The sequence below is a fragment of the Myotis lucifugus genome, unplaced genomic scaffold (assembly GCF_000147115.1).
Source record: "Myotis lucifugus unplaced genomic scaffold, Myoluc2.0 scaffold_84, whole genome shotgun sequence".
Taxonomy (NCBI): domain Eukaryota; kingdom Metazoa; phylum Chordata; class Mammalia; order Chiroptera; family Vespertilionidae; genus Myotis; species Myotis lucifugus.
In genome coordinates this window covers 3402851-3416391 of record NW_005871132.1, presented here as the reverse complement: position 1 = coordinate 3416391, position 13541 = coordinate 3402851, and the positions used below count along the sequence as shown (strand labels likewise).

The 13541-nt window shown below is 41.1% G+C and overlaps 2 protein-coding genes across 11 annotated transcripts in view; one reads left to right on the top strand and one right to left on the bottom strand.

The window, feature by feature from the left end:
- Positions 1-10033, bottom strand: part of GTF2E1 (general transcription factor IIE subunit 1) — a 45134-nt gene extending 35101 nt beyond the window's left edge. The window contains exons 1-5 of one of the 9 annotated variants that reach the window (XM_023755774.1): positions 9895-10012; positions 9535-9807; positions 8698-9346; positions 7868-7980; positions 3699-4176 (exon numbers count right to left, since the gene is read on the bottom strand). In XM_023755774.1, coding sequence (XP_023611542.1) covers positions 3699-4146 — 448 coding nt within the window. In that variant the 5' untranslated portion in view covers positions 4147-4176; positions 7868-7980; positions 8698-9346; positions 9535-9807; positions 9895-10012. The other 8 variants (XM_023755771.1, XM_023755776.1, XM_023755772.1 and 5 more) reach the window with 8 other exon arrangements.
- Positions 10034-10130: 97 nt separating this feature from the next.
- Positions 10131-13541, top strand: part of RABL3 (RAB, member of RAS oncogene family like 3) — a 41861-nt gene continuing 38450 nt past the window's right edge. For both annotated transcript variants that reach the window (XM_023755779.1, XM_006090929.2), the window contains exon 1: positions 10131-10225. In XM_023755779.1, the coding sequence (XP_023611547.1) occupies positions 10180-10225 (46 nt within the window). In that variant the 5' untranslated portion in view covers positions 10131-10179. The remainder of the gene's footprint in view (positions 10226-13541) is intronic.

The window sequence follows — 13541 nt, the reverse complement described above, 5'->3', positions numbered from 1 at the left end:
CCCCCCCCCCCCCCCCCCACACACACACACAGGCTCTGCTCTGTGTGTGACAGGGTAGAGCCATAACCTCCCCATTGGCCCTGCCCTGAGTGTGACAGTGGCGGCGCCCCAACCCCCTGATCCGCCCTGCTCTGTGTGTGACAGGGGGCGGTGCCCTAACTCCCCTATCGGCCCTACTCTGTGAGTGACGGGGTGGCGCCGCAACCTCCCTATCAACCCTGCCTTGAGTGAGGCAGGGGGCGGTGCCCCAACCCCCCAATCGGCCCTACCCTGAGCTTGACTAGGGGTGGCATTGCAACCTCCCGATCCGCCCTGCTGTGTGCATGACAGGGGGCAGCGCCCCAACTCCCCAATCGGCCCTGCTCTGAGCCTGACCAGGGGCTGCACCTAGGGATTGGGCCTGCCCTCTGCCACCCGGGAGCAGGCCTAAGCCAGCAGGTCATTATCTCCCGAGGGGTCCCAGACTGCGAGAGGGCACAGCCCGGGCTGAGGGACCCCCTCTCCCCCCCGAGTGCACAAATTTTTGTGCACCGGGCCTCTAGTTTGATAATATAAGAGTTCAACCTAATAACTGTTGAGATGGGAATGAAGATAGCTCAGTAGATAATCCCATCATTTGGTCAGAAACATCCTCAATCTCCAACAGCAACCAAGAAATAGAATAGCTTTGTACAGGATTGGGCTTAGAATGAAAACTGTAATCTATCAACTTAAACAGAGCATAAATATTACAATATTACAGCAGAAAAAGCCTCCCCCCCTACTCTGATACACATACCCAAATGTTTATTTCCCATCTTCTTCAAAATGAGTGTGAAGGGAATGAATTCTGAGCAAATCAGGAAGGGAAAAAAAGACCAAAGTTTCTAAAGGGAATGTATAGAACACAGAAGGTATAAGGTAATAGTGAAAATAAGACAAAACTGACAAGCAGGCTGGGTCCTAATATCACCTAGTCAGCACATTCCGTCCTTAAAGGAAAGTCCAAATGAAAAGCCAAATTATAATCAAAAGGCGAGTACATTCCCCAGGGCACCCTCCCCCAAGTGATACCAAGGTAAATGATTTATTCTTACTTTCCTTGAACACCTTCTTTACACCTTCATGCTGACCATAGTCTTCATATTAAAAAGTCTTTGTTCAGACTGGCCACAAAACAATTATTACAGTTTTAGTTCTCTTTCATAAAATATTTTTATTCCCCCTACTCTATCTCAACTCCCTGATTTAAATAACCTTGACTATTTGGGTGCCAGACCATCTCTTCCATAAGCTACCCAGCTGTTGATTACAATTAGCTTCATTCAGGCACTAACGTTGGGTGAAATTCAAAGAGCATCATAGATCAATCTCCTAAATACTAATATAAATACTGGAGTAACTTCCTTTTAGAAAGCTTCATGAAATAAGAATAAAATGATGAATAAATGTAGTAGAAGCACATTACTTTAGATTACCCTCTTTGAGGGACCGGATAACACCTTCTACTGCAGTCAAGAGTGATGAAGATGACCACTAACTGTAACACCAACATCTGCATAGAATCACAAAACCAAAACCCAGAGCTCCTTTAAGAAATCGGGTAGAATTGGCCTGGCCGGTTGGTTCAGTTGGTTGGAGCACTGTCCTGTACACCAAAAGATTGAGAGTTTTGATTCCTGTGCATATGTTTCTGTTTCTCTCTCCCCACCCCCCATCCCCAAAAATCAATAAAAATATATCCTCGGGTTAGGATTAAAAATAATAATAATAAAAAAGAAAAAAAATCTGTTAAGGTGAATAGCAAAAAACACGAGATTTCCCTAGTTTATTTTGAAAGAACTCCAGATATATTCTACAACTTCCTCTATAGCACACTCAAACAATCCTTATAATCAGGATGGTTAGATTTTCTTATAACAAGAGCCTTCCTAGTGAAGTCCATTCAAGGTAAAAAGATTCGGGCAAAATAAACATTTAACACAAATGAGAATTCTTTAAATGATTTTCCATCCAAAATGACTGCTTCACATAAATAAGGGGGGAAAAAAGTCCTAAGCTAGCTCTTTTTATTAATAATCTTAATTGATATTGAGATTATTTCCCACTTAAAAAATTTTAAGTGTACAATATGTAACATGTACAAAATTAGAAAATTAAACATGTACAAAAATCTGTAATTTTTTAAAAATATATTTTTATTGATTTCAGAGAGGAAAGGAGAGGGAGAGAGAGATAGAAACATCAATGATGTAAGAGAATCATTGATCGGCTGCCTCCTGCTTGCCCCCCTACTGGGGATCGAGCCCAGAACCTAGGCATGTGCCCTGACCAGGAATGGAACCACGATCTCCTGATTCTTGGGTCGATGCTCAACCACTGAGCGAAGCCAGCTGGACAAATCTGTAATTTTTTTACAATAAAAATTTAACGTGTAAAAGTTTAAATTACATTTTTGATAGTTTTTTTCAAAGGCAGATCTAGGAATTTTTTAGAAAGTCACCTCTACTCCTGAATTCAGCCATAACAAAAGGACAATCTAACTTAACAGCATTGACTCTTTCTATTGATTTTTACACTTGAAAGTAAGACCAAATTGTCTACTGAATAATTAGCAAAACTATAGTCTCTTTACCTGTTTATAAATGATAAGACAAAATAACTATACAACCCAGCACTTTTAAGTTTTTGATGTTAATGCCAGATATACTGAACTATTTGAAAATGTGTTTTGTAAATTCTGGTTGATTAAAAAGATCCTTAACTAAAGTATTTAAATGGAAAAAATTATATATCTTGTTGACAGTTTTCTTCCACTAAGTAATGCCTAAGAGATTTAATATCCATCCATTTGAAGGAAAAGATGCCCCTCTAATTGCATCTGGCTGACTCTTATCTTTTAAGTCTCAGCTGTTACTTAAGCTCTTTCAGAGGCCATTCCAGATTAGAAGCCCTATTTATGTACTCCTGATAGCACTTTACACTTCCACTAACATAACATTTATATGCACTGTACTGTGACTGTCTGGCAGTGACTGGCATACACAGGTGCTAAATATATACTGGATGAAGAGGTCAAAAGTGAAATGGTCAGAATAGTCTTCAAGTGATAGAGAAGTCAACCTTTCAGATTGAGCTGTACCTGTAAATAGGGGTGGAGGTGGGAACAGAGGTAGGAAGGCCATGGGTGGAAGAGTACACTCCTTTGTGAAGGAGAAAGGCTTTACAAGAGCTTCTAAAAGAATAACAGTCAAACAGGGCAGTAAGACTAACACAGACCATATAGTGATTTACACCAATCCATTCACTTTTATAATGATACTAAAGGCCTGTTGCATGAAGAGATTCGTGCAATAGGCCTTCCTTTCCCCTGGCTGCTGGCACTGGTTTTCCTCCGGCACCCAGGCCTTCGCTCTGACCGGGCTCCAGCCGGAGCCGGCCCCGGGGCGGTGAGGCTTCGCTGCGCCGCTGGCCCCAGGCCCGTGAGGTTTTGCTCCACCGCTTGAGCCTACGTATGCAAATTAACTGCCATCTTTGTTAGGTTAATTTGCATACTCTCCTGATTGGCTGGTTAGCATAGCAAAGGTACGGTCAATTTACATGTTTGTCTATTATTAGGTAAGATACATGATTGGCTTAAAAATTAGATGAATCAATTTAAGAAAAAGAATACATATTTTTTAAAAGTTACTTAAAAGATTCATAAGGAAAAGTCTCACCTGTCCTGGGATCAAAGAGCTGATTAGCTTCTAAATCTGTAAAAGTATTAAAACATACAGGACATTTGAAGGAAGCCCGGTTGGTGGAATCTCTCTCATCAGTTTCAATCCTCCTTCTCATGTGGTCCAATTTATATTTTACCACATTAACAAGAGTACGATAATTGATAAAGTAGTAGTTATGGCGAGTGGTTTTCCCATCCGCAGCAGTCTCTACTCTCATTCTGCATTTGATGAACTTGTCTCCCTTTAAATTATTCAAAACTGAACGAAGCTGCTTCCGATCAAACTTGAGCAGCTCCAACATATCCTCCTCTTTCACACAAGGGTTCCGGATCAAGATGTCCAAGGCCAAAGCATGCTCAATGCCATAGAAGCCCCGGATCACATACTTGGCTAACCTCTTCAATGATGCAGGAACCTCGGTGAGGACATCTGGGTCTGCCATCTTTAGCGGCAAACTTCAACTTTAAATGTACTGAATTCAGAAAAAAAGAGAAGATTACATAGGCACAATGAGGACACAGTAATCATTTTAAATCTAGAATAATCAACTCATTAGGTAGCTATCACTACTCTTTGAGTGCCATAAAGGCACTCAGAACATTGTTTTATAAGACTTATAATGCCAAAACATTTAACAGAGAACAAGATTTTCCTCCAAGTATACAAAATATTACACCTAAAAAGCTTGGCATATTACTTAAATGATTATTTTCATGATCTACAATGTGCTTGATTAAAAAAATTAACATTACTTATAGCAATGATACTTATCAAACCCACTTTATTTCAGTAAGGGAAACACAAAAAAATTAAATAAAGTCTTATTAGTATTAATGCTATATAGATCAGTGATTTTCAACCCTTTTCATCTCATGGCACATATAAATTAATTTCTAACTTCCATGGCACACCGGTTATGGTGCATTGGTTGCTATCATATTTTTATTTGACAATCTAAGGGAAAAGAGGTCTTTTAAATAGCCAGGTATTCCATGTTTCAAAAATTCTTGTGGCACATCAGCGGCCTGTGGCAGTACTCCAATTGAAAATCACTGCTATAGATCTTTGGAAATGCTGGGTTACGCCCACCCTCCACCCCCCCCCCCCGCACCCCCCGCAAGAAGTCTAACCATTAGCATCTCCTTAAAGTGTCTTTATTTCTTGAGTAAAATTTTTCTACCAAGATAGCCCTGGCTGGTATGGCTGAGTTGGTTGGAGCACTATCCTGTGCACCAAAGGGCCACAGGTTCAATTCCCAGTCAGGGCACATACCCAGGTTGTAGGTTTGTTCCCTGGTAGATCCCCGGTTGGGGGTACAGGAGGCTTCCAATCAGTGCTCACATCAGTATTTTTCTTTCTTTCTTTTTAAAAAAATATATTTTATTGATTTTTTACAGAGGAAGGGAGAGGGATAGAGAGTTAGAAACATCGACCAGCTGCCTCCTGCACCCTCCCCACAGGGTATGTGCCTGCAACCAAGGTACATGCCCTTGACCGGAATCGAACCTGGGACCCTTGAGTCCGCAGGCTGATGCTCTATCCACTGAGCCAAACTGGTTAGGGCTCACATCAGTATTTCCCTCTCTCTCTCTCCCTCTCTAAAATCAATAAAAACATATCCTTAGGTGAGGGTTAAAAAATATAATTAAAAAAAATTTCTCTCAGGATAGATTCTAGAATGTTTTACATAGTCATGCTTCCACAATAAAATCACAACAAACCAAAAAACACATAAGTAATCACCAACTGGGATGCTTAGCAAAATTATTACTATAAATATGAAAGAAATTAACACTTAGATCTAGATAGCTTTACCAACCTTGTTAACTTAAATCTAGTCACCAATTAATACCATGTAGTCCTTAAAAAGCAAACAAACACCCCAAGATATCCTTAAATACTGGACCTCCTTGAAAACCAATTGTACCCAATTCTTATATCATGACCCAAAAAGCTTTCTTTTTGAAGCCCAAAATGGCATGGGCTAGACTTTCACGTGATTGTTTTAAAGGATGGGCTTTGGAAGTCAGAGTTGGACAACCTGTGTTTTAGTAGCTGTGTGATCCTAAGCAAATCACTTAAACCACCACAAGCCATACTTTATTCTCTTAGCGAAATAACAATATCAGCTATTTCAATAAGGTTGTTGTGATGAATAAATGAGAATGTAAGTAATGTGCTTAGGAAGCACTTATTAGTAGGAACAGCTCCCACATCGCCCTTGTGGGGGTGGCTCAGTTGGTTGATCATTGTCCCATGCACCAAAGGCTGCCGGTTTGATTTCCAGTCAGGGCACACACCCAGGTTGCGGGTTGTACCCTAGTAGATCCCTGGTCAGAGTGGGTACAGGAGGCAACCAATTGATGTTTCTCTCGCTCAAAAAAAAGAAAATCAATTAAAACATTTTTAAAAAAAGAGAATAGCTTCCATATAGATTTAATATGTCCTAAAGTAAAAATGGTCAGGCTATCCAGACATACTGTCAAATGAAATTCCCTATACCATAGGGAAATTTTTAAGAGACATCCCACTGAATAATTTCAAAAGGGAGTAATCTTTTGTAATTAACACTGCTATCTACTGAATCTTTTTATTTCAAATCAGTGGCTATCAACAGTATCTCCTTTCATAAGAAATATTTTTGTGGAAGGGGGGGGATATAATGCCCTACATGCAATAAAGAAATAAATAAAAAGTTACAATTAAATATATATTTCCTATTGTAAACCCTCAGGCATGACTATGAGATAACAAAGTAGCACCTAGATCCAAACCTGTGGTCTTACCACCTTCCTGTTATCTCAAGGATCAAGGGTGCCAAGCAAGAGCCTGGGTTCAACACCAAAGTATTTATAGCACACTATCAGATGCATTTTGCTCTCCTTTCCAATTTAGTTGATACACTGTACTTGAACACAGCTGTTTTTGTGTTTTTTATATGCTTAATGATTGGCAGAACACAAAATACGGCTTCAGAAACATCCAACAGACCAAAGAATGGCAAACAAATGTCAAAATAACCTACTTTTCCAACATTATTTCCCCTCCCTGACCTCCCACAACATACACTCCATATTCTGGAATCAATGGTTCTCAACCCTGGCTGTAAAGTAGAACCATCTAGGAAGCATTTGGAAGTACCCACGTGGGCCCCATTCCCAGAGATTCTGTTTCAACTGGTCTGGGAGGATCAGATTAGGCATCATATTTTAAAAGCTCTTTAGGTGACTCCAATAAACAGAAAAAGTCCCTGACCACTACTCCAGACAAATCTGGTGACTGGCTATTACATATTATGCCAACACACATCATGCATTGAGGACCCTCTGCTACTCACTTAGCCTGTTTCCACTGCCTGAAACAACTTAGAGCAGTGGTTCTCAACCTTGGCTGCACATTAGAATCACCTGGGAATCTTTTTAAAATCCTGATTTCTGAGCCTCATCTCTGGAAATTCTGTTTCTTTGTTACTAATGTTGTGGGCCCCACCTATTTTTTATATATATTGTAATATTCTGGAGAATGAGGCCCAGGAATCAGGATTTAAAAAGATCCAAGTTGCTTTTAATGTGCTGAAAAGGTTGAGAACCACTGACTTAGAGGGTCCTAATGATTAGAGCAAGGGAGTGGCATGAGGACTCTGCAGTCCAATAGTTTTGGGTTTTGAATCCCAGGTTCCACCATTTCTTAACCTGTGGCCCTGAAAATTCTGTTTCCTCATGCATAAAAAGTGATTAACAGTTCCTTCCTCATAGAGTTGATGCATGGATTAAATGAAATAATCCATGAAAAATATGCTGCTTTCAGAGGTGGCATCATAAGAGTTCCATCACTGGTATTCACACTAAGAACTCCTTTTTAGAACAGTGACTCTACAACAATATGAAGAATGGATCGAGGTAAGTGAAGATGGATGTATATGGAAGTATTAGGAGCTATAGTAATCAAACCTGAACTAAGAAAGAAAGCAAACTATAGCAAGAGAACAGGATGCTCCCTAGATAATTCTACTTTTCAGAAACACAATCAAAAGGGCCCAATAATATAATGGAAATGGGATTTTAAAAAGCAGGAAAATTTTAAGTAGTTATTTTTTTAACCAAATAAATATTTATTTTTAAATAAATGTTTTATTACGGTAAAATACACATAACAAAATTTACCAATTAGCCATTTCTAAGTATACAGTCCAGTGGTATTAAATACATTCATAACATCATATAACGATCACCGCCATCCATCTCTGTAACTCTTTTCATCTTATAAAACTGAAACGCTATAAGCATTAAACAAGAATGTTATTAGTACAAAAAGATACAGCTATTTGTTTTAAACCAGTGTAACCAAGAAAAATACTACTATGAAAAAATAGGCTAACACCTGCAGAGAAACAGGTTTGAAAGAAATGAGGCATTCACTTTTAGTTGCTTCTCTTTGAGGAAATACTACAGAATATTCCTGTGAAGATGTCCAGCAGGTAGCTGAATGAATGAAACTGGAGCTCAGGAAAGAAATCATGCCACCTCGTTCGAAATTTCTCCCTTCTAAAATCGTCCTTCCTGACCACTGCCTTCTCTTCTCTATCACTTCTACTTCCCCACGTATGCTAAATCTCCTACTCAATCTCTGGATTTCTTAAATTATTTAGGTCAGAGGTACCAAACTGGCAGCCTCTACCACACTGTTTGACCAAAAGAATGTCTTGAAAATGTTCTGAGTTAGTTGCCAACATTAAAAATAGTGGGATTTCACATAAATCTCAACTTTCAGCTCCTCTTGAAAATTGGAAATATCTGAGGAAAAGTGAGACCAGGTTCCCATATGAAAAAAAAAGAAGAAGAAAAAAAAAGCTGAAAAGCAGCTGTCACTTTTAAACAGGGAAAGAGCTTGCCTGGCTGGTCTCTGGAAATTTTTAAGTTTGTAACCTCTCAGGGCAACCCCTTTTTTTCTTCTTTATTGCTTCAGAGTCTCAGTCCCTCCCAGTCTCACCTACCTCCCTACCCAGCACAGCTCCCCAAAGATCTTGTTTTTGAATCATATGCACGATAGGCATACAAACATTGAAGAACGACACTGCACCAGGCACAGAGCTGGAGGAACAAAATGGGAATGAATGAGTTCCCTGCACTGTCTAACCCCGTCATTCTTATCTCCAGCCACACTGGCACGCTCTCCACTCCATCAGCCACATACGCCTTCCCCACCTCCAGGCCTTTGCACATTCCGTTCTCCCTGCTCAAACTCTCTTCTAATCATCCTTCGCATCTCAAACGACATTTCCTCGGAGACCTTCCCAGATTCCCCGAATAGCTCAGTGTGTTCAATCCCATTTCACAAGCTCCCGAGGCTCTTTCCCAACCTCCTTCCTTGCAGCGAAGAGACTTGTACTCTCCTATCTGTCTGAGAACGGGGATAGCACGTTCACCACTGACTTTTCAAAACCCGGCACCGCTCGTCAGGGGCTGCCCTAAAACTCCCGGGGGCTTCCCCAAGCACGTGTTCCTCCCATAGGCCCGTCCCGCCAACTTCCCCGCGCTCTACTGCCTCCACCGCGGCTTCCAGAGCAGAAAAAGATAGGCTAGTAGTGGAATCCCTCTTCTTAAACTTCAAATGGTTTTAGGCAGGAAGCAACAGGACCAAATCTGCAATTTTAAAAGATTATGCTCAGGGTATAAGATAAACGGAGAAAGAAGAGGTTGCGGGGGGTGGTCCCGTTTATTAATCCAGACGATTATTCCAATATACTACTAAGCCAGTTCTATACGAATTTGAATCTTATACATTTAACTGCAGAGGGGTTTTTTTGTTTTTTTGTTTTTTTTCCAGTTACCATGTTTCATGGTCTCTCCACGCCTTCCTACATAAGAAAGCTGCAGACCACCGCGAAACCTCTGGACCCAGCTGCCCTCCACGCGCCCGGTGCAGTCATGTCCACTCCTCCCCACACTGCGCGACCCCCGACTCCCTCGGATTCTGCCAGCCGAGTGCGGGGGCCACACGCGGTGGAGCCCATGGTCCTGCCCGAGGTCGCACACGGGCCGCTCCGGGCTCCATGGCTCTTTAGAGAACCCAGTCCAGAGAGCAGCTGAGAGGAGGAGCGTAGCTAAGGAGAAAGGAGCGAAAAGGAGAAACCCTGAAACACGACTGCGGGCCAGGGAACCCAGAACAAGGAACAGGGAACAAGGTTTACCCAGGCGAATCCTCGAACACTGGCACTACAGCTTCCCTCAGCGCCTCAACTACCGGCTCCAGCGAGCCTCGCCATTCGTGCGACAAAGAGAACGCCTTATTCCTGCGACCCGCTTCGGGAGCCACCCGCTACTTTCAACCGAGCCGGCCAATCAGCACAGCGAAGCCGTCAATGAAGCGAGTCACACTCCGATTGGCCAATGACAGGGAAGGCTCCGCCCTCCGTGCCCGGCTCTGATTGGCTTAAAATCAGGAACAGGCGTGAACCCCGGAAGGCAGTGGCAAGATGGCGTCCCTGGATCGGGTAAAGGTCCTGGTGTTGGGAGACTCAGGTGAGCGGCTTCACCCACCTCTCGGGCTACCAACACTTTTGAATTATTCGCTAACTACGACTCCCTCCCAGCCCCGCCAACTAAATCGCTCGGGCCCGTGGCTGAAATCCCTCTCGAGGCCTAAAGACTACACTTCCCAGAGGACTTTGCTCTGTTTGACGAAGTGGCGGCCTCGCGTGGGCCGGGGGCGCGGAGTCGCGGCCTTTCTCCGCCTTCGCCGCTTTCCACGTCGGTCTCCTGGACGGTCGTAACCTAGCGCGTAGCCTCGGTTCCTTTGTTTTAAAAGACATGCAGACATTGAGTATTCTATTGTGCGCGGTGCTAAGGAAACAGAAGCTAGGACCGTGCCTTCAAGAGATCTTATTAAGGAAACCGAACGTGCACTCAGAACAATGACACTGTTCTAAGTTCTTTGCGTATATTCACTCATTTAATCCGGAGAGTAGCCCTGTTGCCCTATTTTACAGATGAGAAGAGTGTGGCGGCGAAATGTAAATGACAGAACCGGTTTGGACCCGGAGTCCACGTACTTAAACACGAAGCTGTGTTATGAAATGAGATAGTGGAGGGTAATCCTGTTTTACTCTCAGCGGGGCTTGATTTCTTTCTTCTCTTGGATCTTAATTAAAAACCTATTACGTGCTAGGTTGTAAGAAAGAGAGAAATTAAGATAAGGGCCTTTTATGAATTAACTAGGACTTAATGCTGAGCCCCAGTTTATTCCTAGTTTTAAAATTCTTCTTTTTTACACCTTGGGCATTTGGAAGTCTGTATCTCCCCCTCCCACCTCACTGTCCTTGTCCCTCGCACCATACCTCCACTCCTGTGCTCCTTATGAGCTTGGAATAAATGCTAACCTTGCATTTCATAGTTGTGCTTCTCTGGAGTTGACCTTTGAAATGTGTGCTGTGAGCAAAGACATTGTGCCAGACACTTGGAGGTGGAAGGGCATACCTCAGGAAGCTTGAAAATTACCCTTACACGACTGAACAACGTTGTTGGGGAAGGGAGGAGGTCAGAAACCTTTTCACCTTGCCTGAAGATTATTTACATTCTAAAATATTTTACAGAGAGCGTCATTTAAAATCCCCTAAGAAAACCCCGTTATGAAATCCTATGAACATAATCCATTTATGTCAACTCCAGTTCTTTAGCTTGAAGTGATGCTGAAGTTAATAAAATCACTACATTTCACAGATAAAGTAATGGTGGTCTAAAGGGATTTGGCAAGTGTATCATCAAGGTAGGATTTGGAACTGGAATACAGAGCTAACACAATTTCATGGTATGTGAAGTGGGTGTCTCTTTTATAATTTCCTTTTCTATTACATTTAACAGTCCCTTCGTGTTAGATATTGTTGCAACTAACAGATTCCCTGCCCCCCCCCAAAAGAAAACCAACAATAACACAAAAAACACTTAAGTACGTATGTACTGCAGAGCAGACACTGCTGGGTTTATAGCTAGAATCAATTATGTAGCAGGATTGAATTGGCTGCTGCATTAAATGGTGGAAACTGATCAGGCAATTAGTAAGCTTTATTTTGTTTGTTTGTTCATTATAGTTTAGTTGTAAAACAGAAGACAGTCATGCCCACCAGGAAAGTGACTGATCTTGTTACACATTCACTGACGTCAGGCTATATGTACAAAGTCAGTTATTGCCTTTTTATCAGTTCCCTTTTAACAGTGATTTGCTATCAGACAGGTTAGAATATACTTACACTTCATCTGTCTTTGTATTCAACCTTTAAAGTTTCCTTTTGAATAAAGGCTTATTTCCCTCGTGAAATTTGGAGGATTTCACAAATACATAAAGGAATGCCTTGGGATGTAGAGATTTGTTTTGTATCCCTTAGATATATTTGATAATTTAGTAAGGAATCCTGAAAGTCTCACTAACATGAATATACTGACTTTTTGTTATTTCAGATACAAGGGTTGAGCTTAATACATTACCAACAACTAATACTTGCAGCTGGTATTTATTTAATTACATTGGGCCTCTTCCCCCCCACCCCCCAGCAAATGAATGCATTTTTTAAAAATATTTTTATTGATTTCAGAGAGGAAAGGAGAGAGAGATAGAGACATCAATGATGAGAGAGACTCATTGATTGGCTGCCTCTGGCTGCCCCTACTGGAGATTGAGCCCACAACCCAGGCATGTGCCCTGACTGGGAATTGAACCTGGGTCCTCTTGGTCCATGGGATGATGGCTCAATCCACTGAGCCACCACAACCTGGCAAAATAATTTTAATTTTAATCAAAAGTTTAAACAAATCTTTTTTTGGCATAGTGAAAATTTTAAAACTCCCTAAATATCTAGTAATTAGGGGATAGTTAAGTAAATTATTATGTCAGTGTTCTGAATTATAAAGGAGATAGTAAATATGTTTAGGAAGATTGTAATAACATGGAGAATTTTAGTTACTAAATAAGTACTATTTAAGGACCTGTTCTGAGTATTGGAAAATTTTTTTAAATGGTGAGTAAAACCCAGTCCTCAAAGAAATTAAAATTAAACAGTGAATAAAATCTAAAACCTATAAACAAGTGTAATGTGTTTTAAGTGTTATGTAGAACAATGTACAGGGCACAGTGGAGACCCAGAGGATGGTGGATAATGTGTTTAGTTCTACCTGTGTGGAATCAAAAATGACAATAACTAGAATGATGCTGAGTCTTGACAGATTAGGTCACCAGGCCAACGGAGGGCAGGGGTGGGGAAGAATAGGTAGTATATTCCAGACAAAACCAGATGTGTAAACAGAGCCTTATGATTTATTGTTTTCAAGTATACCATTTATATATTTACAGTAAGAATCCACTTATAGAAAACCCTGCTTGTGGAATTAAACCTACATGTTGACAATAGTGCTCTTCAGGTGATTTTTTTCTTCTTTTTAAAAAATACTTTCTGATTGTCTGTAAATATAACTTCATATAATAAAAAATAAACATAAATGATAGGTTCATACACAAAATTGCACACAAAGAGATGGTCTAAATTTTTTATACAACAAATGATGCATGAAGATTCATCAACCATGCTTGTCATAATGGCATCAAAATGCTGTTAATTATATGAGTGACTCCATTATGTAAATGGAAACTCATTTTCTTCCCCCCCTCATATAGATTGCCCTGAACCCAGGAGAGCTGCAGGAAAATAAAGTGCTGCCTTAAGGTAAAGGGCCATGATGTAGAAGAGGGAGTAGACTTGTTCTCTTTTTTCCAGAGGGTAAAGCTGAGCCAAGTGGTTGGCTGCCTGAATTGGAGTGTCTAAATAAGGAATTGTGAAATGGTGAGTCC